This window comes from Cimex lectularius, unplaced genomic scaffold (genome assembly GCF_000648675.2).
Source record: "Cimex lectularius strain Harlan isolate CLEC.00 unplaced genomic scaffold, Clec_2.1 scaffold37, whole genome shotgun sequence".
Taxonomy (NCBI): domain Eukaryota; kingdom Metazoa; phylum Arthropoda; class Insecta; order Hemiptera; family Cimicidae; genus Cimex; species Cimex lectularius.
Genome location: NW_019392682.1, coordinates 1,850,110 through 1,869,382, shown reverse-complemented (window position 1 = coordinate 1,869,382; position 19,273 = coordinate 1,850,110). Strand labels below are relative to the sequence as shown.

Genomic DNA, 19,273 nt, shown 5'->3' with positions numbered 1-19,273 from the left:
TTCATTCAAAAGTGTTTTATAGACGTTTGTATGAGCCCTCATTCATACGTGTACGTCCTACTATCACTTGAGGCAGATCATTTGCGATACATTAATATTCAAACTACACAAGAAAAGTAGAAGGACAACGCCATCAAACCACATGATAAATTTTTATCCTCACGTGCGTTCGTTCGTAGATGTTTGTTGTTTGTTCGTTTGCTTGTTTGTGAGTTGTGTGTATTTGTTATTTTATTTTCTAGTTTTTTTGCATATTTTTGTCTAGTTCTGCATAGCCTGCATAATTTGAGAAATGTAAATTAAATTTTCATGAAATATATAAAATCACCCGACCTGGCTCTTTCAGATTACCACGTATAATTCGTAAAAACAGATTAAAAGCCTTCGGTCTGCTGTCTAAGTATAACCCTAGGTATTTGGCATGAAAGAAATTGAAAGTTGATGTATAATTAAGGGCAAGACTGTTTTTTCATTGTGGACGTCACTGAGTACCTTTTTCTTCATCCTTCTTGTCCTTTTTTCACCTGTCTTCGAAAAGCATGGCGTTCTTCGATGTAAACAACCTTGAATGGGATTCGAGTTTGAAGACAAAATTGTACTATCGCCCGCGAAGGTGGTGACGATGGTACTAGGTTGTACAGGTAGTCAACAGAAAGATGATACAAAGAAGGGATCAAGAATGCTCCCTTGTGGGACGCGCGATACTTCCGAATATCCAAGGGTTGGTTCTGCCTGGCCAATAGAGCCATCGGGCCTGTAAGGGCAATTAACAGTTGAGTAAGACGAGTTCTATTTTCTCATTTTTAAGCAATAAATACAAGATAGGCGCAAACAACAACAAAAATTTCATTTTGTACGTATTAAAGGTTAGCTGATGAATATAATTATTTGGGGATCGGGAGATGCGGTCTGGTGCGACGTAGGTTTTACAAAAACATTTTCTTTATCTCCAACGTTTCGATCTTTTTTGAGATCATCTTCAGGGTCTGGGATTTATAAACATTGTTTAAATTTTACAAATACATGTAGGATGTGAAAATCGTTTTAAAAAATGTGAATTTATACAATGATAGAAATTTCAAATTCAGTCAAAGTATTGTACTCACTCAAAGTGTCTGTTTTCTGTGCAGTTTCTTGTGTGTCGTGTTGAGAGTGCCAGTGAGATATTGATGTTTTATGTTTATAAGCGTTGGATTTTTAAGGGGTGGGGAAAGAAGTCGGTATAGAATTTTTTATTTGAGGAGTCGGCTTCTTTGAGGTGAAAAGATCCGACAATGGGAAAAAATAGGTAATGGTTCGACATGATTATCCTTTCAGGATTATATAGACGGGAATAATTAGGGAAAGGAAAGCCAAATTGTAAAAGAATTAGACTATGTAGAACTGTTTGATGAGTGCAATGTGATGATTGTGCAATGGGATGATAATATATGTATGTTATCGATATTGAATTTGATTAATGATATTGGCGTAGCTACGACTGAGCTTACATATGTCTGTTCTGTAATTGATGCTGTGTTTATCCCTGTTGATGTAAACCATTTCTAAAAAGTTACATTTATGTTTGTTTTGTTCTGTGTGTAATATTTTTGGATTGTTGAAGTAGAAATTGTGTTGGTGTTCAAAATGGTGGGTAGCCAGTACTCTAGGATTTTTTGAGGGGTTTTTTGCAACATAGTTATGTGTGGTGTTTAATGACCGTTGGCCAAATTTGGAGATCGAGATAAATATAATTTTGACATAGTGACCGAGCTTAACCTACGGACTGTCATTTTATGCAATTATCCTAGTTTATCATAAATTGATTTCATCTAGTACGTTGTCCAAAACCTCATAAATAGTCCTACTGCAAACTACTTCAGTAAAATTTCTTTCTTAATAACTCAACTAACTATCGAATCTTGTGAACACAGCATCAACACCTCATAAAAATCATCAAATCCTCTTCCTAGTTTACATCGGTGACATACCTACACTATAGCATCCAAACCACTAATCTTAATAAAAGGAGCAATTCAGTTACACCTAGATCTTGTTAACGACTAGTATTAAGTATAATGAACAAAAGAGCCGTCGCGTGACATTCACACTCAGAAGTCGTACCTGCCCAGCAGTACGTAAACAATAAAGTCATACCATCCAATCTATAAAGACAAGCGCACAGCCAAGGACGACTCAGACTCGAACCTAAATCCGCATTAAGTTTACAAAAACAGTTACAACACTAAACCGAATAGACTTATGAAGTCGAGCTGTGGCACTTAATTTTTTACCAGTGTTGGGCAAATGGAAATCGGAAATCAGACAATCAAATTAGCCTAGAAGATTAACAGAGCTTTCTAATTACAATTGTTTGAAAGTGAATTGCGTCAATTACCAATGCGTTAAAAGCTCGACTGTCTTAATTGTCCAAACGATTAGCGAGTTGCAACACCGAGAGAATGTCAAATGCCGTTTTCCCCCCCTGCCAATTTGTCAAAACTGGCTAATTAAATCGAATAGCCTATGTGCTCTCTGAATCACGTTACGTGTTTGAAATGACAAATTAATTAAAATAATAAAATGATTTAAGAATCCCGTATCGTCAGCCAGTCTCGTGACATAATCTTAACGACGCCGGCGGACGTTTTTTCAACAGTTGCATAGCCGTTATGTTTTTAAGGGAAATATGGGACTAAGTGAGCCCACTATCGAAATACATTGTCCACGGTCGATTGCGTCTCTGTCCGTTATTTTCTCGGACAAAAGGGAAACAGCAAACTGCAAACAGTTTCTTTCACGTTGGTATTCCACCATTCATCCTTTGTGGGAGATATATAGCGGTATGCCACTTAGTACCATCAAACATCTATTATTTTTTCTAAAGAAAAATATGCATTTTTTAATGTTAAAGATGTAGAAATGAATGCGACATAACTTACAAAAAGGATTAAGGATTTTGCAGTTTGAATACGGCAGATGTTCGAATGTTTAGCTGAACGCAAAATGAAACAAATGTTGTATGAAATTAGAAAACGCAAAAATGCCGAATCTGGGCCACATTTTGCCATTTTCCAAAATTATCGATACTTTATTTATGTTATACGTTCTGTTCTTCTGGACTAGGCCGAATATACAGTTTATAAAATAAGAAAGGTTAACAAATGTAAAAAGTCATGAAATTAGAAAATCCGAAAATGCCAAATCTGGGCGTTTCGCCACATTTTGCCATTTTTCAAAATTATCGTTATTTTATGTATCGATTACGAAGGACCTTTCTGTTCCTCTGGACTAGGCTGAATATACAGTTTATAAAATAAGAAACGGTTAACAAATATAAAAATTGATGAAATTGGAAAATCCAAAAATGCCAAATCCGGGCGTTTCGCCACATTTTGCCATTTTCCAAAGTTATCGATATTTTTTTTATATTATAAGTTCTGTTCCTCTGGACTATGCCGAACATACAGTGTATAAAATAAGAAACGGTTAACAAATGTAAAAAATTCATGAAATTAGAAAATCCGAAAATGCCAATCCGGGCGTTTCGCCACATTTTGCCATTTTCCAAAGTTATCGATATTTTATTCATATTAAAAGTTCTGTTCGTCTGATTAGGGATGGTACTTCCAATCCATAAGTCCGAGTCGGCTTAATTATGGTGTTGTAAAGCGGCTTTTGTTTTTGAGAGGTAAGTCAGAACATTTGCCGAGAAGTCGTGCAAGAGCCCTGTATCGTATGATAACCTCGTGACGTTTCAGTCGTGTGTGAGGATTCCACGTCAACTGTCTGTCGATGTAAAGTCCGAGATACCGCACTTTGTCCGCAGTTGGAAAAGGAATATTACATAAATAGACTGGTAGAGAGTGGAGATAATGTGGGTGGATATGTCTATGTTAAATTTTATTAGTTTCATTTATGTTTTAGTGGTCAATTGACCAAGTTACTTCTTTCAATTAATTATTCTTTCTATATAAGGTCTTAATTGAGATAAAAAAAAGTCAGTTTCACGAGTGGGATATTTATTATTTTCTAGTAGAGTGAAGTGTTGTTGGAGGTTTCAAGTGGAAATTTAACCAACCTACTAGAAAGACTATGATGGCACTGTCGGATAATTGAGTATCAGTTGCGAAAACCAAATTGATGTTCAGGGATAATATTTTAAAGATTTAAGATTGTAGGCATTTTTTTCAACAGGAGCTTTTCTAAAATTTAACCAAAGTTGGTAATATTACGTGGACGATTTTAAGTGATATCGACCAATTTTCTACTCACGAATACCCTCGATCACGTTATGGTCTTGATGAAAACGCAAATTCAGTTGTTACTGCCAAGCTTTCGACCTTTGTAAGGACATTATCAGAGCAAAACAAATTTAAATATGTCTAAAAATTGATCTAATCATGTTTTTCACAGACGATTTCAAATTTCTTTTAGTATTCAATACTGATAACAGTCTTTGGCAATGTTAGGGCTGAGCCGGTCTTGGTCAAAACAATCCTAAAAACTTCCACAGATTGACATAATTATGTTTTCCTACAAACGATTTCAAATTTTCTTTTAAAGACCAACCCAGACCCAACATTGCCATCCTCCAGTATCCGACTTTGTCCTCGGCAATATTGGAACTATGTCGGTCTTCAAAGAAATTTAAAATCATCTGTAGAAAAATTTAATTCTGTCAATTTCTAGACATATTTAAGGTTTCTTCCCTGATGATGATCTTAAAATATGTAGGTCGAAAGCTTGGCAGTTGCAACTGAATTTGCTTTTTCATCAAGATCACAACGTGATCCAGAGTATTCGTGAAAAAAAGAACCAGCATCTTTAAAATTTCACCCAGGGCAAAATATTAGGTCTAAGACTATTAAAAAAAAGTATAACTACCTTAAACAAGACGGTAGTTTCACTAGTATTATCCATCCATATTACATTCAAAGAAAGTAGCTCGGACGGAAACTTGTTCATAATTTAAAAAAAGACAACTTGCCTTTTTGAGTAAAAATCTAGTGATCCTGTGGTTCCAAGTCATGTGTAGTTTGAGGAAAACAATATAGCTAACTAAAAAAAACTCTAGGAAAAGATGGGCCAACTCTCTCTCATCGGAATGTCACACAAGGAAAAATATCACCTCTGAGACAATAAAAATGCACACCCTCTGCAAAATAAGAAAACAGACAGAAACCTGCTCATTGTATCAAAAACTGCAGATACATGGGAACATGTGCTGTGTGACTGAGAAGATTAACAAAAGTTTAAAAAAATCATCTAATTCCTAAAGGTCAATGCACCTTCCTTAGTTTGGACATAGAGAAGGTCCTTTTCCACCAATATATGTTAAGGTTGCAGTAGATTGGGAAAATCGGCTTTGACAGGCAACATTTTTTTTAAATTGTCACATATATACCAATTATAAATAAAAAATATATATACGTTTGTGATCACATTGACCGTCCCTGTGCTTCCAAGGTATAGGGAAGTAGGTTGTACGAAGAAGAGAATTAAATAAGTATCCACGTTTATGGAACTATAAAACTTAGCAGATGTTTTGACATAGGGGATAAAACTGAATTCGATGAACATCATTTATTAGGCTTTCAACGTACGTAGTTAAGAAGGACATATATTTACTTGAAACAATGAGTCCTTCAATTATAATCACATGCAACCATTGTTAGTGTAATTATATTCAATTAACGTGTAGCCGTTAAAGATAAACGTGACTCTTCGCTGCATAAAACGGCGGCTTCGCCTTCTTTTCCAACTTCACGACGGATTTATAGGGACAAAAGGACGGGGTGGGCCAGTCAGAAAGTTTTTCCCTCGCCCGACTGGGCAGACCGCGAACCAGTAGAATGCGAGAAATATGATAGAGGAAACGTGCATCAGATTTACAGAACCGATACGAGCCCTTTTGCGCTCCTTAAAAAATACTTGGCTACCACTGGAGAAATAGTGAATAACCGCTTAAATATTAAATATGGCAGGAGACAAACGGTTTCGAATTTCTTTTATTTATCGCCCAGCTCAATAAAAAATTAAGATCTTTCGACCGAGATGTGCACAGGTTGAACTTTAAGCCGGATTTAGAAATAAATAAGCTTTTTTGTGTCCAGAGGGCTTTTGGAATTAATCAATGTGCCATTTCTTAAAAAATGATCGAATAGGAAAAAACATTCAAAGCACTATGAATTTGTATGCAGGTTTCTACTAAAGGCTTTAACGTATTACTACTACAGCTGCCAACCATTTTGTAAATTGCTGTACTTTTGTCAAAACTTTATAACTCTTTTATTTAGTATTTTAAAAATGACGAATTTCAGGTATCAAGTGTGGTCGAACGATTGTTAAATCAATAAAAATAAATGGAGAATACGCTGGAACGAAAGAAACACGCCCAAATTATATATAAACCCATTATATTTAGTGGTCTGATTGACAAAATTACTTCTTTCAATTAATTAATCTTTTTTGTAAGGTTTTGGTTGAAATGAAAAAGTGTCACGAGCGGGGTTCGAACCCACGACCTTCTGCTTCAATTATATATAAATGTAAAAAAAGATCCCCTGGTCTACGGAGGCTGGATATAGAAAGGAACAGGTCGTACCAAGATCACCATAGACTTGTAATGGCGGCGAGACTCATAGGTGCCAGTGGAGAACTTATCATGGTAGAGCACAAAATGCCCTGCAAAAAACTAAATCTGCAAATAAAGAAATACAAAATCCGAATGACCTATGCTCAGCCTTGGGGCACGGCAGTACGCACAGATCGCTGGTACTATATCTCTGGGCTATAGATATTTTTAATACATAGTACATAACTCTTCGTATTTTCATTTAAGTGACATGGGTTTTTTTGAACGCATGTATTTGTTTGGCATCCACCACTCATTTTAGCCCTAACTTTCTCACACTTTCTGCAATGACGAGTTTGATCTGAGTGCCCACAAAATACAGACCAAATTACAAAAAGAAACTTTAGACTATTTAATGCGTGCTATAGTTTTTTCTAAGATGTATTTCTAGTCCTGCTTATTTTGATAGTGATAATTAACTTAGTTAATCTTGGGCTTAACTATTCTCAACATTTCAGTCATGGCCAAGTTTATCTGGGGTAACCAAAATGCACACAAGAAAACGACCATGTTTTATAAAGAAACTTTAGACTATTTAATGCATGGTATAGTTTTTTCTACGATGTACTTATGTCCTGCGAAGTTTGACATTGACAGGTTATCTTGGTATTAACAATCCCACCTTTCTGTCATGACCTGGATTATCTCGGGTGATCAAACTGCAAACAAGAAAAGCACCAAATTACAAAAAGAAACTTTTAACTATATTATAATAGCTATGGCTTTTTTCTAAGCTGTATTTGTCATATCAAGAAGTGTGACAGTCACTACTGTCTGCCATGACCAGGTTTATCTCACTCCAGGAGAAGTTACAAAAGGAATCTTTAGACTACATTACATATAGTTTTTCTAAGATGTATTTGTTGTCCTGAAGGTTTATATTCTCAAGTCAATTCCGTCATACCTTTATTTCATGATCTGGCAAGATCAAACTGCCAACTATGATTAACTTTGTTATTGGAAAAACGCTTCACATCTTTTCTGTGACGAATTTTAAAAAAATATAAATATTCTAAGATGTGTTCTAAGTAGTCAAGGCGGTCTTTCTGCAACAACAAAAAAACCTCTCCCAGAGAGTAATGCCGAGGTCATATGATTTATCAAGTGTGTAGCCCAGTTGGAAAGACGGAAAGAGGGCTCGTCTGGATCTTGTACCAAATTAGGAATTGTCCGTGCTTTGTGTTACCAAGAGGCGCATGAAGATATTCGCGGAGTAAGAGCGGCATTGGCTATTCACCAATTAAATCACAGAGAATATTTCCCCTCTGTGTTTACTTTGTAAATCATCCTAAACTTGCGGACAAAGGACCGATTTAAAAAATTTCTTGCCAGATTTGTAATTGTGATAAACAATTCTGAATGTGGCGTTAATTTATAGCTCAATGTTTGGCGAGGGGTTTTTATATATAAAAACATTCCCAGCGATAAACAAGAACTTGTTTCTCACTTTTAAAATTCAAAAATTCTTCTTTCAAATATTCATCTCAGAATCAACTCTCTTTGTTCTTGGAGAAATAATTACATTTTTATTTCAACTTATAAACAATGTCAATAACAAAATAATATTTAAAATCAAAAGCATTTGTAAAAGGTGTCGTAGTTTATACACAATCGTACAATTGTAATTTGTTTTATTTTCAATTTTCAGATGGAGTCGGACCTAAAGGCAGAAAATTGAATGGGAACGGTGTTGCCCACAGGCCAGATGATAAACAATCTACTCTTTCCAGGTACATATATTGATTTGACTTGTTTATTGTTAATAATTAATAGCCTTTTTAACCGTACAGGGGGAGTTGATGTGGGTTTGTGATAATTAAATTTATGCATACTTTTTTCGTGCTAACTTTTGGTATGATAAAACAATTTTTTTTAAGGATAAGTTGGTAACCAAGAGATACCTAAGTTTTAACTTTCTTAGACAACTTACTTAGATGTGAAGGTTAAATGAAAACATATTAGCGCAGGTTAGGACAGTTGAGTGGATCTTTATTACACCCACGATTTTTTAAGGCGTTTTATATCCTTATTTAATTGGCTCGAGATGTCCGAATTAAATTGCTACCTTTAAAAGAATTTATTGTCTAGATTGCATCACATATCATATTAAAATGGCCGTAGTGGTCGTAATAGATTTATCGCCCAAAATAATTCACAATGTCTTAAGAAAGTTTATTTATTTTATTGATTGCTATCTGTTCAAAAATATAAATTGAGCAAATAGGACAGTTAAATAAGAAGGTATCAATTGTATTTCAGACCAAAAAAAAACTAAAAATAAAAATAAAGAAAGAAAAATATATTCGTATCAAAATTAAAATCCATGAAGTAGAAGTGTATTTAAACAAAAAAGTATTTTTTAAAAAACCAACAACCACAAAAACCCTTAACAGCACATTTTAGATAGATTATAAGTACGCGGTTAAGTGTTAAAAGCTCTCAGTAAATCTGTTAAAATATAAAATATAAATCCACCGATGGATATCGGACTTAAGCTTTATCTCATAAGGGAAATCTATAAGTTCTGAAGCACTCCTGTATAAGAGAGAAGGCAGGGACTTAATTACCGCCGTAAGGTTCTTCAATCCCATTGTTGACAAACAATGAACAAAATAAAAAATAAATCCCGATCATTAAACACCCCCCGAAATGATACAGTTCAATTAAGAAATCAAACTAAGGTTTTTTAAACAAGTAAATGGCCCATAAATGTATTATATTATTCTGAACGACTCACGGTACATTTAAAAAGCTAGAAACCCATAGATGTAAAACAAAATGTTTCAGCTGTAACAGTAATACTATGTTATCATTGGAAGTAGCATAAAACAAAATAAAAAATAGTAACTTATGATAATTTAAGTCGAAACCATTTCTAATAAAGTATTTGATTTATCAACGATTTCAGTACAATAGATGATCCCGGTCCGCCAGTTCTCGCTTTGTTCTATTCAAAAGCCTTTTGGGCATTTCGCCAAACTGCAAAAAGCGTGCAGCGAGAACAGGCGGACCAGGACGATCTCGCTGTTCCCAGTGGCTCATTGATATGGGCAGCTCGTCTTGGTACGAACTCGTAAAAAATAATAGGAATTTCACGAAGATTCAAGGCCTCTTTTTAAAAAACTCTAAAAATAAGAGTCGGGCGATTTTGAACAAATAAAAATCTCCCAGATCCAAGATAAAGCTTGTTCCGAGTTTATCCACTAGGTGGCTTATTCATCCACCGAATGTGTTTAATAATTTTATATTCTGACAGTTGAAATATGCCTGTTCTTAATGAAAACAAGTGGAAGATTTAATATAAAAAAATAACAGAAATTACATTCTGGAAAATTTTTGAATGAAATATACACATCATCTTTCCGACTGATTCACTTTTGCAGGATGTCATTTTTTCTTTGACTAAAAAAATTCGGCATAAAATTAATCATAGTTTCCAACCATTGCGGTTGATCGTACGTTTGAAAATGACCAAGACTCGATTATGATTCAGAGAAAAACGTAAGGCCCCGATTACCTGCAAATTACATATTTGTATTATACATATATGGCGATAATTTTGAATTATTAACAAGGAAAATGGATGAGGAAGATGATATTGTTAGGTACTTTGGTCGTTTCCGAACTTTCTGGCAGTTCATCTTCTTTAGTTCGTTCTGTCAGACGCGTCTGTTTTTGACATCTTCATTCATGCCTAAATTTATTTTTAAAAACATGGCTGACCAATATCAGACGCTATCCTCAGTAGCTAGTTTACTTCTTAAGGGCTTGATTGACAAAAAAACACACAGATCAAACACTGAACGAGACAGTCCAAAATCATCAGAAACAACTACCGTTCATCGCCCTGATCTCGGCCAAACGTGTTCAGGCTTCTCGCCTTCTTCAGTAGTGGGTTTACTTATTAAAGGGCACTGTTGACAAAATGGTAGGCTAAAATGATCTTAAACGACCGCACTGCAGGTCCATTACCCCGCAATCTACCAGATGCGTTAAGGCTTCTCGCTATCTTCAGGGATGAGTTTATAAAAGGGCACAGTTGAAACAAAAACACACAAACTAACTTCTGAAGCAACGATAAGTAATCCAAAGTAACGATCAGACTACATCAATCCTTATCTCTCAGAAGCGGCTTCTCATTGTTTTCAGTAGTGGGTTAATTTATTGTATATTTAAAAAACGGTTGACCATATGATGATGACGAGAAGACGTCTGACAGACCAAATACTGAGGGTAAGCAGACCAAAATGATCGGAAACGACACTACCCTAACCATCCATGACCAAATAACATACAGATCAACCATCCATAATGCCGATAAGCCGGCATGCGGTTTACCGAAGAAGACGTCTGACAGACTAAATACTGAGGGTAAGCAGATCAAAATGATCGGAAACGACACTACCCTAACCATCCATGACCAAATAACATCGCCATCTTCAATACTGAGTTTACTTTTTAAAGGGCACGGTAGACATAATAATGGCCAACCACTGGCACTGAGACATAGGCAGACAAAAATGAAACATAATCTGAAGTCTTCAAGAGGAAATTCCAGTACATTCTTCAGTACGTCACCTTTGCAATTTTTTTCAATTTTTTTTTCTTTTACATCTTTAAGAGGGCTTATATGGATTGGTATTTAAGTATGTAGTTAATTATCTCTAAGTACAATTTCACTCGCTTCTTTTGTAACTTTCTCAACCATTAGTCGACGGTCGTTCAATTTTTTGTTTGTTATCTCTCCGGCCTGCCAGGTAAAAATTCAATTTCCCCCTTAATCTTTTCACCGTAATTATCCGCGATAATTGTCTCCGAAAGATTTAACACGCTCTAATCGACGGAGTCGGGGTTGAGAGGATCGTGAACCACAACGCCAAAGTTGAATTATATAATAGGGTAACGTAAGAAGTGGTGTTTCTCTTTTTCCTCCTCCTCGCGGACGACATTGACCGTGAAAAGATCGTATAACATGATCACGTTCCAACTCCATTATCATGTTGGATACTTTCCTCCTGAACCTTCCAACGTTCAAACCGTGAGGGGAGATTAACGAGTGGGCCACCACGTAAAACAGCCAGGACCTCATCGCGAATCCAACCCGCTGAAAACAATTCCGACCACCATACACTTCCAGAACATCATCATATAAGTTTTTCGTTTAAATTGAATTTTGAGTACCGTAAAGTTGTTTAAATGGACGAATTTATAACTTTTTTATTTGTTAATATGATGGTTTTGAAAAATCAATATATCATCCTTAATATAATTCTTCACTCCTTATCATCATTTTTAGGGAAAAATTTACGTTTGCGTATCCGCACACTTTTTTTTTAAATGGGTTCCTTAATGACTTAATGAAAATTATTCTTTAAATATGGTATATCATTTTAAAATATCACGTTGTCTTTCCGATTAAGCATTCAAATACAAACAATTATAAACTTTTTCTTCATTGAAATTTAATTTATTGATAGGAGAATAGGAAATAGTAATCTAAAGGATAATGTGAGATTTTTTTTGCGGTCTGCGATGAGATAGAAGAACCTGTGGTTTGGGCTCTGATCAGGTTCCAATCGCTTTCCTCCAGCTATATTTTACTGAAAAGCAATCTGTTTCCATTTTTCCTTTCTAATCACTGTACCACGTTAAAGGTTCAAATTTTAAATTTTGAATTTCAGATCATCCAAAATTCCCAGGTTTCTACTTTTAGGATTTAATATATTTTGTTGTAATTTGTGTCAGCTTATATTTAAAAAAAAAAAGTAGTTTAATATGTGTAATAATTAATGATCGTTAAGTAATGATAATTTAGAATCGTGAGATGCTGTCTGGTGTATCGTAGGTTTAGAAAACCATGTTCTTTATCGTGCCAATGTTTCGACCTCTATTGAGATCATCTTCAGCGTCTAGTATTTATAAACATTGTTTACAAATACATATAAGATATGGAATTGGTATAATGATGTACACTTTTACACACAAATTTTAAGTTTAATCGAAGTATTTGTACTCACTCAACGTGTGTGTTTTCTGTGTAGCTGTATCAATGCTGTGAGTCGTAGTGAGGTATTAATGTTTTTTGTTTATATATGTTGATTTTGAAGGAATGGGGAAGGAAGTAGGGATAGAAATTTATTTTTTTATGTTGTAATTCAATTTGGGTAAAGTGACGATTTTTAGTTCCATTCTGCACAGCCTAGAATCGAGAGTTACTACGTGCTAAGTCGGATTTTGTGAAATTTCGATCTTTTTCCACACCTCTGCCCCACGTTTCCTCTTTTATTTATTGAAGCAACCTTAACGTTACATTTCATTGTATATTATTGTTCATGCTTTCCGTTATTTTGTTCCTCAATATTTCGGAACTTCACTGATAACAATCGCTGAATGAGCCCGTCAAGAAATTTCCTGTCTCCCAAGAACAACACAAAGATGAGGGGCTCATCAGAGGGAGAAAATGCGACAAGTAGAAGGACATCGGAGGGACCTGGTTAGGTTCAGACCTCGCCACTCTCGTACTCTAGAACTAGAAGTCATTTCATCAGATATCGTATCAATACAGACAAAATCATTTGATCTCAAAAATGATGTCAGCCAAAAGTTTACGAAGATTGAAACAGATATGCCCTACTACAAGAATAGTATCAATAATATTAACTTAGAGAATTCTCTGCTAAGGGTAGAGATTATTAAACCAAAGGCAGGATCACAGCTCCATTTTACAAATAGAGGAAAAATTGACATCTGCATCTCTGAATGTGAGAAACTAGTTGACATTCTCTCTAAAATATCACAAAGCAGAGATTTTGAATTAAAGCATAATCAAATTATAACTATCTATACAAGCACTGTTGCCAAGTTTGTTTAAACTTGAACATACCAATGTTCAAACAGTCTATTAGAAAAAATGAAATATTAGTTGATTATCCTACCCTACCCTGAAACTAGGGGCCTTATGGTATACAGATGGACCTAAAATGGAACATGGAATAGTAAAGCAGACCAAAATGATCGGAAACGACCAAACTACAGGTTCACCACCCCGCTGTCAAACGCGTTAAGGTTTCTTGCCACTTCAGTGACCAAATAACAAACAGACCAACCATCCAATAACTTGTCCTCATTGGTTCGATCTCGTCTTCTCGACATCTTCACTGGTGGTCAGAAAAATCATTAAAAAACAAGGTTGACCAAATAAAACAACTGATGTGCAAAAGACTGACCGCTATCTGCCAACGTCTTCTGTGGTGAATTTATTTATAAAAGTGGTTAAAAAAGCACATAAACCAACCACAACCAAACAGCCAAGCAGCATGAAAGCTTTATATTTCTTTTATTATACCTTACCAAGCTAGTTTGCGAATGCTTATAATATCTCCAACTCCTGGCAAAAATCAAATAACAGGGTGTCCTGGCAGATTAAGATATAGATGGCAAACACACCGACAAAGTAGGAAAAGTAGGAGGAGCCTTCAAAACTTGTTAAAAGTGGAATGAAAATGAACTTTGATATCTGAATGAGGAAAACAAATATCTACCTTTATCTCAGCTTTATGGGAAACGATAGGTCTTTTTGCTAGTCCATGCCAATTCTAATAATTACCACCTTCAAAAAATGGAAAACCTGTCATGAAACAACAGACATTGGAATATGTGTTATGTGACTGCAAAGCATTATCACGGAAACGGTACAGCCACTTCCAAAAGGTGAAACTCCTGGCGAAATTAGCGGAAAAGACCTGGAAAGTGAAAATATTCAACTTGATCGGATAATTTTACGAGTTTCATTGCGTTATTTTTATTTTTATTTTATAACTGGGCTATAACAGTTTTCGGCGCAGATCTCCAGGTGAAATTTCTAACTCGCCAAAGATGATAAGAGCCTTTGCTCGTATCGGATCGCTCTTGAGGAGATAATGGTTAACAATTGACTTTCTAATAAATCGTCTTTTCGTGTTGGCTGGCGGCGGCTCTAGTTCTCTAGTCAAATGCCATGTCTCTTCCTAATGTGGCCAAAACGACCCAGTTCTTTTCCGTGCCGCCCTTTTGCGATTGTGAAACGTATAGAAATGCGGCTTTTTCCGTTTCCATTATCAGCAGATGGACTTTCAATACAATCCCACATCTGGGTTTTACTTTGCTTGAAGAATTAAATAGTAGATGTCCCGGATTTTAGATTTAGACTATCAGTTTTATGCATTAGTTAATCTTCAATTGTTTGAACAATCACAATTTGCCATCACAACAATCACAATTATTTTTAATTTTCATTTGTATTATTTATATATTTGTTTAAATATTCATGGTAATGTACTATCTTGGCTGGTTGAAGTTGATTAACCATCCCTGCTTCAGAGATATCAGATATCGTGAGATTCATCGTTCAAATCTACCGATCAGGCTGAAAATTAGTGAGGGTAGGCAGGTAAAGATGAATGGGCAGAAGTGCAGATATGAAGAGGAAATATCGCAAGGGAACAGCAAAGATAGCAGACGAGGATGAACAACACATCATCACCCCACTTATCTACTAGTCACATTAAGGCTTCATGTTATCATCGGTGTGGTTTTATTTATTAAAGGGCACGGTTGGCCAAATCGCACACAGACGGAATACTGCGATTCACCACTTCACCTAACAGACATGTTAAGGCTACTCGCCATCTTAAGTGGTGGGTTAATTTATTAAAAAAAAACAATTTTGCCAAATGGTACGAAGACGAACGACTGATGATCTCGAGAAGCCGTCTGACAGTACAGTACATTCCCGTATACTCGCACTCCCAGAGTATTGGGGCTTCTTTAGAGTAGAAACTACCGGATCCACTCCGGCCGCGGTTGCGTTCAAAGTGGAATTTCTAACCACCCCCTAAAGGAGTACCGCCTACGGTAAAAGCCTCCAATCGAGCTCAGCCTACAACTACGTGCAAAGCATACTCGAGTAGGAGCAACCGATTCACTACCCGTTCCGCCATTCACGCGGCCATTCCTAGCTGCCGTCCAGTCCGCCGTATCCCGTGAGGCCGGGTGTATAACGGTGGTTCGTGCGAGGGTCACAGGTAGAAGAAAGCCTCTTCTCTGAGTTCCCGCCAGGGGCGTCACCACAAGCCACTAACCATCCCTAACCGTCTGACAGTACATTCCCATAAACTCGGTTGCCCTAGAAAGGACAATGAGGATCTTTAACGTCCGCACCTAGCCTATTCGGCCTTATCGGACGTTTTGATTCTCAAGCTGAGAGCTGACGCACCTCGACATACGACAGGATGGTGTTACTGCCGCAGCATTGGGGTAGCGGCAGCTCAGCCCCAAAGGACCAAGACAACCTCGCTCCCCGCTTGTCCATTCCTAGTGGCCGGGTTGAAATAAAAACATGCCGGGGAAGCATCAAAAGAAAATCCAAAATGATCGGAAACGATCAGACTACAGGTTCACCATCCCGATATATCTCAGGTGCGTCCGGATTTCTCGCCATCCTCACTGGTGGGTTGATTTATTAAAAAACACGTTTGGCAAAATGACACGGAAACGAACGACTGATGATGATGAGAAACCGTCCGGCAGACCAAATAGCAAGGATACGCAGACCAATTACCAAACTACACCTTTATCACCCCTCAAACTTCAAAATGAAATCTCGCAGTAAAACAATTAATATAGGCAGATGATCGGAAATTACAAAATACAGATTCATCTGCCAACGTCTTCGAGAAGATATTTTACAACAAAACAGGAAGATAGACTGACCAGGATGGTCGAAAATGACAATACCTCAGGTTCATCGCCCTGCAGACCTGAAAACGGAATCATACTACAAGATAGCAAAAATAGGCAGACCAGGATGGTCAGTCAGAAGTGACTAAACTATATATTCCTCAACCCGCAGATACCAAAAATAACAAAATTGCACGGCAGACCAGGTTGATCGGAATAGTCAAAACTTGAGGTCATCACCCAGCAGGCCTCAAGAATATATCTCATGACAAAACAGCGAATATTGACAGACTAGGTTGATCGGAAATGGCAAAACTTCAAGTTCATGTTTTGAATATGTTGATTTTCTATTCTTTGTTATCATGTAATACTCACATTTTCAACTTTAGTACCATAAAAATAAATTTACCAGATTATTTTATTGAAATTTGACTCTCGTTTTGATCTCATCCGTATTTATTTCTGGTTAGACAAGTTAAAAATACTAAATTCCTAAGCCTGCAATAAGATTTCATTGTTGTTTCTTAAGAAAATCAGAACATGTTTCTACACGAATTTGTTTATTATTCAATGCGTGACGTCTCGCGGAAGTAGAGATGCGCGTTTAGCTGCCAGCATGTAATTTCATCTGAGTACGGCCATCCCATGAGGTGTTTCGTTTACCGAAATGACCGGTACGGATGAGAAAGCAAAGAATCGAATGTTGAATCGAAGAAAAAATTACTGAAACGAAACGTGCCGTGTGGCAGCCCATTTCTTTTTATCACCATTCTCCAAGGATCCTTGGATTTTTCCTTTTCCACTTTTCGTCAAACCGAGCCGACAAATCGTTAACTATCTAGATAAATTGACGTTTTAAAAGTAAGCCATACCATTCGGCCCCGAGGTGGTATGATAACTATTAATCTTCTAAGAGGTGTTTCCTCAATCCTCGGGTTGACCTACTAGCGCTGGTTCCCATGGACCAGTGGGCAACATTTACGCGTAAATGCCTCTCTTTTATAGTCCTGGCTATCCTGTTATCCTTACATAATATGACGTACAGATATTTCTTACTTTTTGAGGGCTATTTTTGCTCTTTTCCTATTTATCCCTTCTTTAGCTCATCACTCACGTGAATCAATCAAGACAGAAACATTTCATTAAAATATAGTTAGCATACAAAATATAAAAAAATCTTGGTTGTATCATGATAATTCACTATGTAACAGTTTGATAAATAACATTAAGCCATGTATCAATCCAGTAATATTGACTTTGTAGGTGAATTTGGCATCAGTGCTGACCAAGACACAATATTGTCACAACGTTAGTCAAGTGTGATCTCCTTGGAACCTCAAAGTGTAAAAACATCAATTTTCATTGTGCTTTGGAAAGAACGATAATTCTTCAAATCCATCACGTTTCGACGGTAAAACGTTCGACGAAATCTCAATTTTGCATATTTATTTTGAATATGACCTTAGTACGTCGTGCTATCCAAGGCAAATGTAAAAATAAGTTAACTATTCTTAAAAATAATTAACTATTCTTTGGTTGCGATGAAAAAGTTAGTGTCACGAGCAACATTTGAACTCACGACCTTCGACTCGATACGCTGTTGCTCTAACCACTTGCACTATCGTGACTTCGAGCCCAAGTGGTTAGAGCTGTGGCGTATCGAGCCGAAGGTCGTCGGTTCGAATCCCGCCTGTGACACTAATTTTTCATCTCAACCAAATACCTTAGAAGAAAAAAATAATTAATATGGGAAATTAGACCACTAAACATAAATGGATCTATGGAATATCTAAAAATATGATGTTCTATGGATTCACGGTTTTTTTCTTACAACTCTAAATAAACTCCAGTTTACCTTTAATTTTAGAACAATTACACTTCGAAAATATCGTTTTAATGTTTATTTACCTGAGTATTTATCCTAAATAAAATTACAAAAATGCTTTGAGGCTTGGTGGATTAGCAAGGTCATGGTTAAACATTAACGTCAAAGTTAAGCAAGACTAAGCTGGCCAGGTACGATCAAACAGCATAAATTCAAGAAAAATTGAATCTTTTTTTAATGTTAGCTCATGATAAATTAGCAACGATTTGCAGTTTTGCGGTCGACGGTATATTTTAAAAGGACCGGCACGCCGTTACGCGACCAGGATTCTATAGTTCATTTAAAAAATGGATCTCGAGGTTTTTAAGATTCGACCGATTTACGATTCCTATCAGGTAAAAATTTTACCACCATCACTGGTATGTCCTGAGCCCTTCTGTGGCTTAGGATTCACATTATCCATTTTCTTTATGTGCTTAGAGAGAAGGGCATAATGAAAATGAGGAAACAGTGGAATTCACTAATTGAAAACAAACAATCCAATAATTTTCTCGCAAGCTTTGGAAAGAAGTAACAGAATGCATCAACGGACTTAGAATACTAACAGGATCCTTAACAGGACATTCTAGATTAAATTTGAGAGCATTTGAAGAAGACTGGTATAAACCACGTGCAGATTCTGCAAAGAAGCATACACACCTAATAACAAACCTTGCCACTGGACCACTGGAGGAAGTGCTTTGGAGACGTACAACGTAACCGTAGAAGAAATTCAACCACTGACACCGGGCCTAATGATCATGTCCTTAATGAACTAGGTCACACCGGTGTGCTATAAGCATACAACGGAGGATACAATGGTTCTCAAAGGGCACATATGTTTCCCACTGGGGTCGCAGTGTCATTTAACATTGAGGTTTTTTAGCGTGCGTACCTAGGCGTCAGGTCTTATCACACGTTTAGATTCTCAAGTTAGGAGCGACTCACCTCGCGGAAAATCTGCTTCTTCCGAGGGTTAGGTGTAGAAGCCCGCAAATCCACAGACTATCGACAGACATGCTGACTTCAACCGCTTGCCCTTCCGAGGGAGTGGGTTAACATTGTGCACTTAACCA

The 19,273-nt window shown here is 36.6% G+C and overlaps 1 protein-coding gene across 3 annotated transcripts in view; it reads left to right on the top strand.

The window, feature by feature from the left end:
- LOC106665535 (calpain-9-like) overlaps positions 1-19,273 on the top strand; it is a 113,606-nt gene that overhangs the window by 73,188 nt on the left and 21,145 nt on the right. For all 3 annotated transcript variants that reach the window (XM_014392013.2, XM_014392012.2, XM_014392011.2), the window contains one exon: positions 8,265-8,346. In XM_014392013.2, the coding sequence (XP_014247499.1) occupies positions 8,265-8,346 (82 nt within the window). The remainder of the gene's footprint in view (positions 1-8,264; positions 8,347-19,273) is intronic.